The 13,438-nt window shown below is 42.5% G+C and overlaps 1 protein-coding gene across 3 annotated transcripts in view; it reads right to left on the reverse strand.

The window, feature by feature from the left end:
• Positions 1 to 13,438, reverse strand: part of csmd3a (CUB and Sushi multiple domains 3a) — a 519,096-nt gene that overhangs the window by 64,219 nt on the left and 441,439 nt on the right. For all 3 annotated transcript variants that reach the window (XM_072692429.1, XM_072692430.1, XM_072692428.1), the window contains exon 59: positions 8,690 to 8,869. In XM_072692429.1, the coding sequence (XP_072548530.1) occupies positions 8,690 to 8,869 (180 nt within the window). The remainder of the gene's footprint in view (positions 1 to 8,689; positions 8,870 to 13,438) is intronic.

Raw genomic sequence — 13,438 nt, forward strand, 5'->3', positions numbered from 1 at the left:
AGCTCACATCTCCTCACTCCACTCCTCGGCAGTCTGCTTAATCACTTAACATTACTGCCATTACAGCACTGCGCTGACGTCCCACACCGGCCCAGCCCAGCCCAGCCCAGGCCAGGCCAGTCCAGCCCAGCCCAGCCCAGTCCAGCCCAGTCCAGTCCATTATTCATCCATACTGTTAAAGCATATTTTGGTAGCAGTGTTAGCTGAAATAGTAGCCTCAAAATCATGCTAATGCTCGGGAGAATGGCGTCTCTGTCACTGCCACCCCGCATCCGAGCGCTGCTACTGCACTATGGAACTACTCCACTATGGTGGAGCTGTATAAGACCTTTCACGAGAGCTGTGTAACGCTGCGTAACACTGCAAACCCGAGTCATATTAGTGTAAAGTCCTGTAATATCACTCTCAGCTTGTCCAGAAATGCATGTGTACAGCTCTCCATGAGGGGCGCTCTAAGCAAGATCTCTCTTTACTGCAGTGGCAAAAAGTGAATTGCACTTCCCAACTATATGGAGCACCATCCATCATTCCAGAGAGCGCAGTTCTTCCACTGCTCCACGGCTCACAGGACTGACCACTCTTCACAGAGTAGACTGTAGCATTTGGGTGGCGGGTCATTCTCAGCACTGCAGTGACACTGACTGACAGGGTGGTGGGTCAGTATTGGTGTGTGTTGAGCTGGTGGTACGAGTGGATCAGACACAGCAGTGTTTAAACACTGTGTCTGTCCACTCACTGTCCACTCTCTATTAGACACTCCCACCTGGTCGGACCACCTTGTAGATAAAGCTCTGATCTGCTGCTGCACAGTTTGTTGGTGTTGGTCATTCTCTAGTCCTTCATCAGTGCTTGCAGGATGCTGCTGCCCACAGGACACTGCTGTTGGCTGGATATTTCTGGTTGGTGGACTGTTCTCAGTCCAGCAGTGACACTGAGGTGCTTAAACACTCCAGCAGCAGCACTGCTGTGTCTGATCCATTCGTACCACCAACGCAACACACACTACTAACACACTCACCACCACCACGTCAGTCAGTGTCACTGCAGTGCTGAGAATGACCCACCACCCAAATACTACAGTCTGCTCCGTGGTGGTCAGTCCTGTGGAGTCCTGACCACTGAAGAACAGGGTGAAAGGAGGCTAACAGAGTCTGCAGAGGAACAGATAGATACAGTCTACGGTCTTCCATCCGAATGCTGTCAATCATCACAGTTGCTGTTGCTATGGCAACGCACAAATACTTGCTACATGCAAAGTCCATGTTACAGGCTTAGATTAAGACCTACAGCACCTCTAAAAGACCTCTCCACCTAATATTCACCTAATAATTTCAGGCTCTCTAGGTATTACACTGACAGGCCCTGGTCAGAGACCCACAGAGTTGCATTTTGTAGCCACAGGCTAAACACACACACACACTTGCTGTACACTGAAGTGAACCAGTTGTGCCCCATAACATCTAAACTACCCAGCCAAAGGACAACACAAGCAAGATGAGATGAAGTGAATTAGCATGAAGTAAAAAGGCTTTGCTCTCTAAACCGCATTGATATGCAGGTCACTGCCTGTCTAGGAGTGAATACTCCAGGCTACAGTACATTAAACCCCAATATGAGCTCAGAGTAAACAGATGTATCGGGACGACAACAACACCTGCACATAAGCTCTGTTCTAAAGGGTGCTGAGAGATTTTTATAGGGTTATAATCTTACCATGCTAAAGTGAACATATAGAATAATATTAAAATAAATGGAAAATTGCATAATAAAGGGTAAATAAGCTGAAATCAGGTAATCAGTTACATTATAAGGACAAAAGTATTTGGACGCTTGCTTATTATTCATTGTTTATTCTGAAATTAAGGGTATTAAAAAGAGTCTATCCTGCTTTTGTTGGAGTAACTGTCTCTACTGTGCAGGGTAGAAGGATTTCTAACAGATTTTGGAGAAGCACTGCTGTGAAGATTTGATTGAAGTCAGCGACAGGAGTGTCAGTGAGGTCAGGATGCTCTCATCATCCCCAACTTCCCAATTTATCTCAAAAGTCATCATTCAAGAGAACACAGTTCTTCCACTGCTCTACAGCTCAATGCTGGGGGTCTTTATACCCCTCTATCCCACACCTGGAATTAGGCATGGTGCCAATAGGTTTATGTTTAACTTCTACAGAGAGTCCTATTCTACTGGCAGTGCTCTGGCAGCTTTCCTGTAGTTAAAGAAAATCAAGTGTACCTGATTCATCACTCACTCCGGATGCAGTCGATCAGATAAGACATGTTTGGTATCTGACGTTTTCAGATGCTAGCCTATTATTGCTAACAAACACTGAACTGAAGACTGTCACCAATCTCGTTTTCTGTAAATACGCACCCAAAAATGTCTCTCAGCACGCTCAAAACACACCCAGGATTGTTCGGTGCAGACAAATCGATGTGGTTTAGACTTACTGCGAGTCTCTAAACACAAAAATACACTGAACGGAATACGCTGAACAGTGGGGCAGTCGCTGTGAGTAACCACCGGAATCACTTTTACCTCAGCACAGTATGTGGTCCTATTATGCGCATAGTGGTGCAGCTAGAAAGTGGAGTAGTACTACAAGTGGGACAAGTGGGCCAGTATGTGGACGATAATGGAATTCCAAATGTAGGTAAGCCCATACTTAGCCACTGTCATAACTTCATTACTGTCATAATTAACATCAGTTTCAAAGGCCCTCAAATATAACCCTGCGGGACTCCACAAAAGTCACAAAACTCTGGTTGGTTCCTGGTTATCAAATATTTCACAATAGTTTCTGCAGTAGGAATAAAACTGAATATAACATAGGGTTCAAGGGGTAAGATATATTGTATACATTTGGTTTTTTAATATATTCATTTATTTTATTTTTTGTTTAAATAAATTTATACATACAACATATGGTATCATGGGGTTAGATAAGGTCTATCCACGTTCATTGTTTTTTTTTTTTTTTTTACTATTTTACTCATTTGTTTTCTTAATAAATGTATGTTAAAAAAAACTTAGGATTACTATTTTATAAATTAGTTTTACTTAATTAGTAAGTTCTATCCATGTGTTGTTTTTTTATACTTTTTTTTTAATTCACAATAAACATATGGTAGAGGGGGTTAGATAAGGTCTATCCAAAGATAAGGTCTTTTTTTGTATTTTACTAATTTGTTTTCTTAATACATTTGTTAAACTTAGGGTGACTATTATATATATATATTACAAATGGAGCTTGGAGTCAGACATAAATGCAGGTTCTTTGATAAACACAAAACCAAACAGGAACCAAAGAAACAGATAAAAACAAATGAAATACTGGGAAATAAAACAAACAAACAGTCAAACAGTCAAGGAACAAAACAAACAACAGTTCAAGCGAACACACTTAGAACTGCCATGAAACATGCACATGTACAAATACAAGGCCAGACCCGAAACACTGAATCAAAGAAATTGCTTTTACATTGACCAACAAGCAACACCAGAGACTAACAAGAGGACGAGGCACAGGTGGGAACACTAACGACAAGGCGGGGCTATAGGGCAGAGACCAGAAACAAACGTAAACAGAGCCATGTGCTGAAGTGCTAATGATCAGGAAGGGAAAACACAAGGGCAAGACAAAGACACCTGTTACAACTATTTTACTAATTATTTTAAAATACATTTGTAATAAACATAGGGTTTCAAAGGGCTAGATACATTCTATATATGTGGGTTTTATTAGTTACTATTTTATCATGTAGTTGTTCTTGTTTAAAGGTAAAGGTGCACATATTTGTCACTGTACAGTGTGGACTGTACAGCGAAATGTGTCCTCCGCATTTAACCCATCTGGTAGTGAACACACACTCACACACACACACATGTGTTAGGGGCAGTGAGTACACACACACACCCAGAGCGGTGGGCAGCCAACTCCAGCGCCCGGGGAGCAGAGAGGGTAAAGGGCCTTGCTCAAGGACCCAACAGTGGCAGCTTGCCGAATCGAACCCACAACCCTGTTATCGACAGCCCGGAGCTCTAACCGCTGAGCCACCACTGCCCCGCACAATGTGGGATGCTAGGCTAATGTTGCTAACAAATGTTTTTAACTGATTTGCTTCACAATTGAACAAAAGCTCCATAAACAAGTATCTATAAACAGCAAACCTCGACCTTCTTTAAACATTCAATCCTCCCATGTTTTAAACTAAAGGAACAAACTTCAGATACCAAACATGTTTTAGCTGATGGACTGAAACTAGACTGAGTGATGAATCATTTCAATTGACCAAACGATTCCTTTAAAATTAGATTCTGAATAACCGCCTGTCAATCAAACATGCAGCCAATACAACTACCAACAGCCAAGCACCAGGCCTCTGGGTGTTCTCAGCCCCACCTAGCCTGTACGTTAATCCGGCCCTGACGACAGAGGAACTGAAGTGTGGAGGGATTAACGGGGTTGTCATTGAACTACTCGGAGTGAGAAGTTCATTTGCAGCGCCGCGTCCTCAGACAGAGACTGAGAAACCCTTATTATATGGCACTGCGAAATGAATCTTCAAGTGCTTTTGTGTATGTGTAGCCCACGTTCGTACTCTAATATGATTGTCTCAACTGATAATAGCCTGAATAAACACTCCAGCATCCACCGCTGCAGCCTCGTTCATTCGTGATGTAGTTCTCTTCTTGTATTAATAAGGTTATCCAATCTCGCAATCAGTGAACAGCGTTCCAGCGGCTGAAGACTCTGGCCTTGTTTACATTCCTCACAGTTCCTCGCCCTTTTATTAGATAGCAAATTTATTAGTGATTAGGGAGCATTCATTATTCATGAGAAGAGGACACGGGAAAGAGAAAGACACGCTCCGCAAGACACAGACGCCGGTCCCTTAAGCAAAGATCAGTGTTTTGCAATTCTCCATGTTTCGGTGAGGCGAAGAGGAACTTTGCTAGCTCTCCTTCAAAATGAGAAAGCATTTCTCCTGGCTAGGGAAAGCAAAAGGCACAGCTGAGAGCCAATCTGATCTGAATCAGAGACGACTGCAATGTTTTCCAATCAGGATGGATGATGGTTTTGTTCTAAGGATAACTCTGTAAACGCTCAATGCAATCAAATCCTCACAGCAATGCTTTAAAATCTAGTTGAAAGTCTTCCTTGGACAGTAGGGACTCCAGTTACTCCATCAAATAAGCAGGATAAGTCTTTTTTAATATCCTTGATTTCAGAAGAAACAATAAATGACCACATGTCCCAATACTTTTGTCCATATAGTGTAACCTGGTGCCAGCTTCTTTGATGCTAATTGCTGGTCTGTAAGCCTCCACTACTTGTTAGCTACATTAGCCTCGTAGCTCCAGTGCACAACAATGAGGCTGAAACTACAGTCGGAGCTACATTTAGGCTAACGAGCCATTTATGCAAATTAGATGCTTTAATTAAACCGTCGCTTTAATGTAGGAGTGAAAGGGTTAAGCAAGAGTTAAGCCAACGAGCCGAAACCACTTCATAAGCAAGTTTTCCAGAGTTCAGGGCTAAAACTTTGATGTGGGACAGGGATGGATGTTGAGAACGGGGTGATCTGAGGGTGAAGGAGTGGGCAGATTGTTAAGGTCTGTTTGGATATGCTCAGTGACTGAAGGGCAGATGGAGTCAGTGGTCATTTCAGGGAGGCAGTGGAGAGTGGATGTGCTATCACTTATTCATGGAGGCCCTTTCGCTCTCGCTCTCGCTCTCTGGGCTGGAAAAAGTAGGGAATAATTCTTGCTCTTTGATGATTTCCAAGATGTGCTCCTCTGAAACAATGACCCGTTTTTCTAACACAGCAATCTTGGCAGTGCAACAGAGGGACAGGTGTTCACGTCTGGTCTGTACAGCCTCCGAAATCTCTGAAAATCCCTCAGCATCACAACTTAGAGCAAATGAGGTACAAAGGCCCATGACAACGGCTGTTAGCTTATTTCTATAAACTCCGCCAAATGCAGGCTACAAACTGCAGAAACTGGGGCTCAACGTGGTTATGTGGATGTACAGCTACGCAAACTTTACTTAAAGGCTGTACAGTGGAATGGTAAAGTCTGTTAAGCCCACCGCCCCCACCCTTAATATTTACATTTACAGCATTTAGCAGACGCTCTCATCCAGAGCGACTTACAAAAGTGCTTCACTGTTTACTCAAGAAAAACCTCAGCTAGTTTAAATAGACTAGAATTCAAAGATCCTCTAAGTTCAGACTCTACTAAACACAAGTCAATAAGGAGACCATAGTACTCTGTTATTCGCCCAAGTCCTCTCAGAAGAGGAGGGTCTTCAGTCTGCGTTTGAGGACAGCGAGCGTTGGACTCGGCCGTTCGGACACCCAGGGGAAGTTCGCTCCACCACTTCGGTGCAGGACAGAAAAAAGTCTGGACGCTCGTCTTCCGTGGTTTTTAATGGATGGTGGGTCGAGCCGAGCCGTACTTGAAGCTGGAAGGGCTCTTGGTGCAGATCGGCTTTTGGCCATCCCCATCAAGTACGGAGGGGCTGGCTAGTCCAGTCTTGGCTTTGTAGGCCAGTATCAGGGGGTTGAATCCGGTGTGGGCAGCAGCTACAGGAAGCCAGAAGACTTCTAGTTCTGCACTGCTCTACTTTTGAGGTCCATGCACAGATGTTTGGTGATGTTTCAGTTGAGAAACTGTGAGGATCAATGCAAAACCTTCTGTGGATTTTGAGTTTGAGGTGTGTGTTAGGATCATTATTCATCTTCAGCTTTTTTACAGATGACAGGTGTGAAGTTGAATCTCTGAGACCAGAATCAACTTGAACTCGTTCTTGTTAACTGCCATTACATTAGTACTGAGGACCCAATCTACCTGAAAATGCTTTGCTATCATCTTACAGCCACTGTTCTGCTTTGTAGGCATCAATTTCTTTAATGAGTGCTAGACAGCCGCTTAGAGGAGCCTGAATGAAGCATCATTCCCACGTTCTGGAGTCTAGCTGGGGAAAGCCTTTAACCCCTTAAAAAGGCTAGGGCCTGCTGGCGGGACGAAAGTGTTACTATTACCAGAGAAGTTCCTAATACTAATAATACGTCATAATACGTCTAATACATGTGTAATAAGCCTGGGAGTGTTAAAGACCTGTACCTCAATTCCTTAAATGATCCTTAAATGATAAATGAGTTTTATAGCAGTTACTGAATAATTCTTAGTAGTTACTTAATAATTAGTCTTAAATCCAAGCTTAATAATAATAAGAAATAAGCCTAGGGTTCAAGGGTTCAAGGAGTTTAGTCTGTTAAATAGAAATTGTTCATAAAAAACAATAAATATAACTGCAATAACTTAAATGTACGTTTAGTTTAAATACTAGAGTACATTTAAAACACATTATTTTATACTGTAGAAAAGTACAATTTTCTTGAGTATTACAAGAGTATTTCTACTTCAACTCAAGTACTGCACTGTATGGGATTGTTTTCTCATGAAAAATGGTTGGAAAATGAAGACTAAGCCTCTGCAAGCCTCATGTAAGCTGTTATGATCATTTGTAACCATGTAGAAATTTAACAGATGCCCACGCCCTTATGCATGCATTATGAAGTCCCTATGTGGGAAGCCTCCAGACAAAGTGCTACTGAAATAGTGTGGTTTTAAGCTTATACAGTAAAGCCACATGTCATCCACAAGTTACAATGTGAGTAACTCTTCTGTAGGTCAGAACACTGTAAAAAATGTAACTGATGTTCAAAAGCTGCCTGAAAGTTTAAACCCTTAAACAGCCTATGGCCGGCTGGGGGGCCGAAAGTGTTATTACAAGTTCCTATTAGTTTGCACAGAAGTCCCTGTAGTTGCTGTAGTTGGATTTGGTCTCTCTGGAAATCTGATTTGACTTTATAGGTCATGTTATTTAAAGTTAGCAATGTAACATTTTATTCACTTGTTCCAATTATAGGCTTTAACTCACTTATTTAAGTTAAAGAAAGTCTTGACATTACTTTTCAGGATAAACCCTTAACGCAGAAACCTTATTACACACTAAGGTGTGAACTGGTGGGGCTATTCTTTGTTAATAGAAGTTTTTAATAACATTGTTGGCCCACCGACGGGCCATAGGCTGTTTAAAGAGTTAATATTATGTCAAAAAATGTGTTTTAAATGTAAAAATTGAGTTAAATTAGAGTTAAAACAATAAACACAGCTTCTTTTATTTACTTGGATAAAATGCTGAATATGACAATAACATTTATACACAAGTAAAACGTACTCAGCAGTTCAGCAAGTGGTAACTTTCTCTTATTAAGTTGATTCAACTCAAATATATGTCAAATCACCACACAGGCTCACCTACCTCAGAATAATTGAGTAATATGTGGGATATATCCAGTTTTCCATACAGACAGAGCCATAAGTGCCAGTGTGAAGCTAATAAATTTCTACCTTATTAAATTTATAAACAGAAGCTGACAACTCAAAATTCTCGTTGACATCACACCACTTAATTTGATTAATAAGGTAAATTAAATGACAGCACAATAGCAAAACATGACCATGTACGGATCGCCGCTATGCTATGCAAACAGCAATAAACAAAAGCTAAACCTGCTGTGTTTGCATGTGTTTGGTATTTTACCTTCTGCATAAAGATATCGAGATAGCTAAAGTGACCCAAATGCCCTCTGGAACCCTGAGATCTGATGCTGTGTACCTTGGCAGGTGGGAAGGATGCCACTCCAGGTGCTGTTGTGGGTGCAGGTGCGGGTGCTGCTCGTCACATTCTCCATCAGGTAACCTGGTTGGCAGGCGTAGCTGACATTGTGGCCAATGGTAAAGGTCTCTTCGAACCGCAGGCCATTAGCTGGAGTGCCCGGGTCACCACAGCTGATCACTGTTGGACAACGACAAAGCGAGAAAGACATGCTCAAACTTTCACAAAACAGGGGGACGGGGTATGGTACGTTGCTCGAATGCAGGTTCATTGAGGAGTCACTGAGTCAGCTACTGCTATTCAATTTTGACTCATACAGTGTAGATCTGAACATAAAAGAGGTGAGTTTGGATGTTTTTCTTCAGTATTTCAATACAGGAATTTGGCTCAAACTAACCACCTCAAACAAACTGTATGGAGTTAACTGTGTCAGACTTATCAGACTTTTTAAGCAACTGGTACAATTGGACTCACAATTTACCCTGTTGTCAGGTTTGCACTTATTTTGATCGCAATTTTTTATTATAAGCTATTAGTAATAATACACTGCTGTGTATGCATTTATTTAGCCAGTAAGTCATTTTAACATTCATTTTTACATGAGTCACGTTTACATTTACATTTATTTATTTTATTTTACTCTAGATATTAGATATTTACATTTATTTTATATTACTCTAGATATTAGATATTTACATTTATTTATTTTATATTATTGTAGATATTAGATATTTACATTTATTTGTTTTATATTACTCTAGATATTAGATATTTAAATTTATTTATTTTATATTATTGTAGATATTAGATATTTACATTTATTTGTTTTATATTACTCTAGATATTAGATATTTAAATTTATTTATTTTATATTATTGTAGATATTAGATATTTACATTTATTTATTAGTTTCCTACTAATTTGCTCAAATCTAAATCTGTGAAGTAGCACAAGGAAAGCATTTTAGAATAAGTTCAAACTTTTAGTGTCCATAGATTCATCAATAGTTTTCAGTGTAGTAAAATACTACAGAGAAAGATTAGGGAAAGACTAGTGAACAATTCTGCGCCTCATACCTGGGGTTACACATAGGGCCCAGTCCATTCCCTTCATCCCTATTTTAATCAGCCACTTCTATCACAACCTCTTCACCAGGGTAATCAGCTAGGCACTTCCCACTGTCAGTGCTTGGCTGGGTTAAGCCCACCTCAATCACCCACTACCGCCATGGTCCGATTCCAACCTGACAAGAATATAGAAGCACAGTATAACACTGTTCATGTTCATGGTCCATTGTCTCAACTGCCAAGTAGTCAGACCTACAAAAAAAATGAAACACTATCGAAACACTATAACGAAATACTACAAGAACAGATAAAAACCCCACACCTAATACCTACACCCAGCCCAGCCCAGCCCCTTCCTCCATATACTAACCACCCACTGTGCTGCAAGCTCTTCACAGAGCTCTTCAGGAGGGGACATCCCTTCCTCAGTGTTCTGCTGAATTAAGCCCACCACACCTCCAGAAGGCTCAACGGTGAAGTCTGGTGCCCCAGGCCCACTCCCCTCCAAGCTCACCTCACAGGATTTCACCAGATTACTCACAACTTTGATGACTTTCGCTACACCAACCTTTCAAACTTTCAGTCACACAAGCTTATTTATCATAAAAAGGGCCAAGACTTCAAAAATCGAACACACAGAAAGCTAAACAGCGCCCCCATGAGTTTATGGCCTGCTAAATGTGAGTGAGTGAGTTTTAAGCTAGATCTTGGAGGTATTTCTAATAAACCACACAGACCAACGTTCAGCAGGTGTCATTACAACTGAGCTTTCTGGAATGCAGGTCTCTAGAGCGCACACCATGCCAAAGAACTAATGAAAAAACTCAATGACACTTAGCCCCCTATCTTACACCCTGCGCAAAGGCGTGTCGCGATGCTCATTGCTAGCCTACACCCTGCCAACAGTCTATTTTCACGCCTTGTCGTTTAAACAGCAGCGCTGCTTGTGATTCACTCTATGCCGATGGGCGTGGTGGTCTCGAAATGAGGTGTGTTCAGGTCAGTTTCTGGTGTATTGCCCCTACTTCTTACGTACACATAGCTTGTGGCAGGTGGCAGCTCTGCAAACTTTTACATCAACAATAAACTTAAAACTGGTTGGTTGGTGGTTGGTGTGGCGCAACAGATAACACCACTACCTGCCAGTGAGCTACCACACCATGTAGGAGACTGGGGTTCGATTCCCAGTCTGGGTGACTATGCTGCGCTACACTAATAAGAGTCCTTGGGCAAGACTCCTAACACTACATTGGCCCACTTCTGTAATACAAGTAACCTTGTAAGTCAGCAGGCCCTCTCAGACAGTACATGATGCGCCATTCAAATAGCAATCCGCCAAAGCCAGATCGCACCTGGCTCTTAAAGGGAATGCAGAGTGACATGCTGATTGGTTTATTGAATGTTACCCCCAAAACACACCCATCCTTTAATAAAGAGACTCAGTACATGCCTTTTGAGAGTTTCGAGCCATGCAAGGTGTACTTTTACCGTAGATATTACAGCAAAGACACACCCACACCCCCTAAATCGAGCTGTGTGGTGTGCAGCTGCCGGCTCGCCAAACGATTGCAAAAATAGGGCCAGTGGTGTTATGATTGTAGGGCTAACTGCTTGTGAGGTGACAATTTCTCCATTAAACACAGCTACATTCATTAGCGTTTGTAACCCCGCCCTGGTCGTTGTCCCTCAGGTGTTCCTTGTTCTTTATAGGTGTATTTATACCTATTATCATTCTTCCCTAAGTTCTGTGTCTTGGTTGATCTGTAGTCTCTGTTTTGCTCAGCATGTTTTTTCAGCTTGTCCGTAGTTTCTGGACTCTACTTGGACTTGCATCCTCCCTCCAAGTCAGCTGATCTGTTAGAACTGCAAAACACAATGCAGAGTTCTTGCTCTTCTGTCCATGTTTGCCTGGCAGTGATTCCATACTCTCTGCGAACTACAGGGGGCAGCGGTGGCTCAGTAGTTAGAGCACCGGGCTATTGATGACAGGGTGGTGGGTTCACTGTTGGGCCCTTAAGCAAGGCCTGTAACCCTCCCCGCTCCCTGGGCACTGCAGCGATGGCTGCCAACCGCTCCGGGCATGTGAGCTCACTGTGACAGTAGTGTGTCTGTATGTGTGTGTGTGTTTACTGCACGGATGGGTTACAGGCGGAGGCCAAACTCCATCTGTAGACAACTGCTTTACAGTGAACACCTTTATCCCTATGGCTTATTGCTTCGCTCGTCTCCTGCACATTAGAGAACTCCAGATAACCAGAACTTGCTCTAACAGCTCCAACAGGCTCTAAACGCAAAGGCCGATCTCAGAACAGCACCGAAAATAAGACGCTAATCACGGTTATGTAAGTGTCCTCCCTTGAATCAACAGGGTAGCATTCAGAGCCATGCCAATAAGCTTAAACAAATCTGCGTCTATTAAGTGGGTCCAAGGCACAATAAGCCCTAATCAAAACAGCACTGTGGGGTTTTGGTTGCTAAGAAGCGTGTAGGGAAGGTGATGTATAGCGGTATTAAAGAAATCTACGTGACGAGCAGCTGTAGCGCGCTGTATCGTGCAGCGCTTTGCTGGGTAATCCTCTTTGACACCACACATCGTGGTTTATGTTCTGTAGCCTCCGAGACAATAGCTCCTCTAACCAGGACCCACCCAGCTCAAGACTGCGGAGTGCCGTGGAATTACGGCCCTGGAAGAAACGGTCCTCCACTTCCAACTGGGTCTGCAATAACAGCGTGTGAATATCTGTTCCCCCTCTGGTGCACTCTGTAAAGACCTGACTGACTGAGGGAGGGGTGGGCCAGGCTCTGCAAGCTCCACTCCTGCTGGCATGTGGTTTACTGGGAACTGGGGGAAGTTCCTTTTCCAAATGCATTTTTCAAAGGCGCGAATAATGGATTCCACAAGCTAGATGCCACCTTTCTAGCTTTGGCAGCATCATTTATTTATTTATTTATTTATTTAAACTATTTTTTAGTATTTACTATAAGTCAATATGCATTTAACTATTCTGCAAATGTCTTTTTTACATAATTTCTTTGCTACCATTGGCTTAAATGAGTAACAGGGCCATTTTGGGGCATTCCTATTGGTCCATTCATCATGAAATTTAGGATAGGATGTAAAGAACAACAGCCAGTTTCATATTTTTGCATCTCTAAACACCCCTGCTGCTCACAGCCATCATTACCGCTGCTTATTTACGACTGGCCCACAACTATTAGCTCTGTTCTAAGCAATAGCAAAGGTCACCTAAGTGCAGGACTGTTCACTTTCTCTCCTCGCGCGACTCTGAAAGTCTTCGGCTGAGAAGCCTGCTCTCTTGGCCCTTTTTCCCTTGAGCCTTTCGCCTTGGCTTTCTCTTTCTTTCTCTTCTCTGTCTGTTCACTCATCTCTCTGCTCTCCCTCTGCCACTGCTGTCTGCGCTCTCTCTGTAATGACTTTGCAGCATTCTCCAAGCTCATTCATTTATAACGTCCTCCGCGCGGCCTCGTCACAGCACTCACATATTTGTAAAATGAAACTTTCATTAGCATGCTGTTAATAAACCCACAGCTTTCTGTTAGAAACCGCAGCGCTTGTGCTCGCAGAGCTAACGGGTTAAACGCTGATCAATAATGAAGAACTGTAATTACACTTTTTTTATTATTATTTTGGGGCTCGGACGCCTACCGCAGTCTGACATGC

The sequence above is a fragment of the Salminus brasiliensis genome, chromosome 1 (genome assembly GCF_030463535.1).
Source record: "Salminus brasiliensis chromosome 1, fSalBra1.hap2, whole genome shotgun sequence".
Taxonomy (NCBI): Eukaryota; Metazoa; Chordata; class Actinopteri; order Characiformes; family Bryconidae; genus Salminus; species Salminus brasiliensis.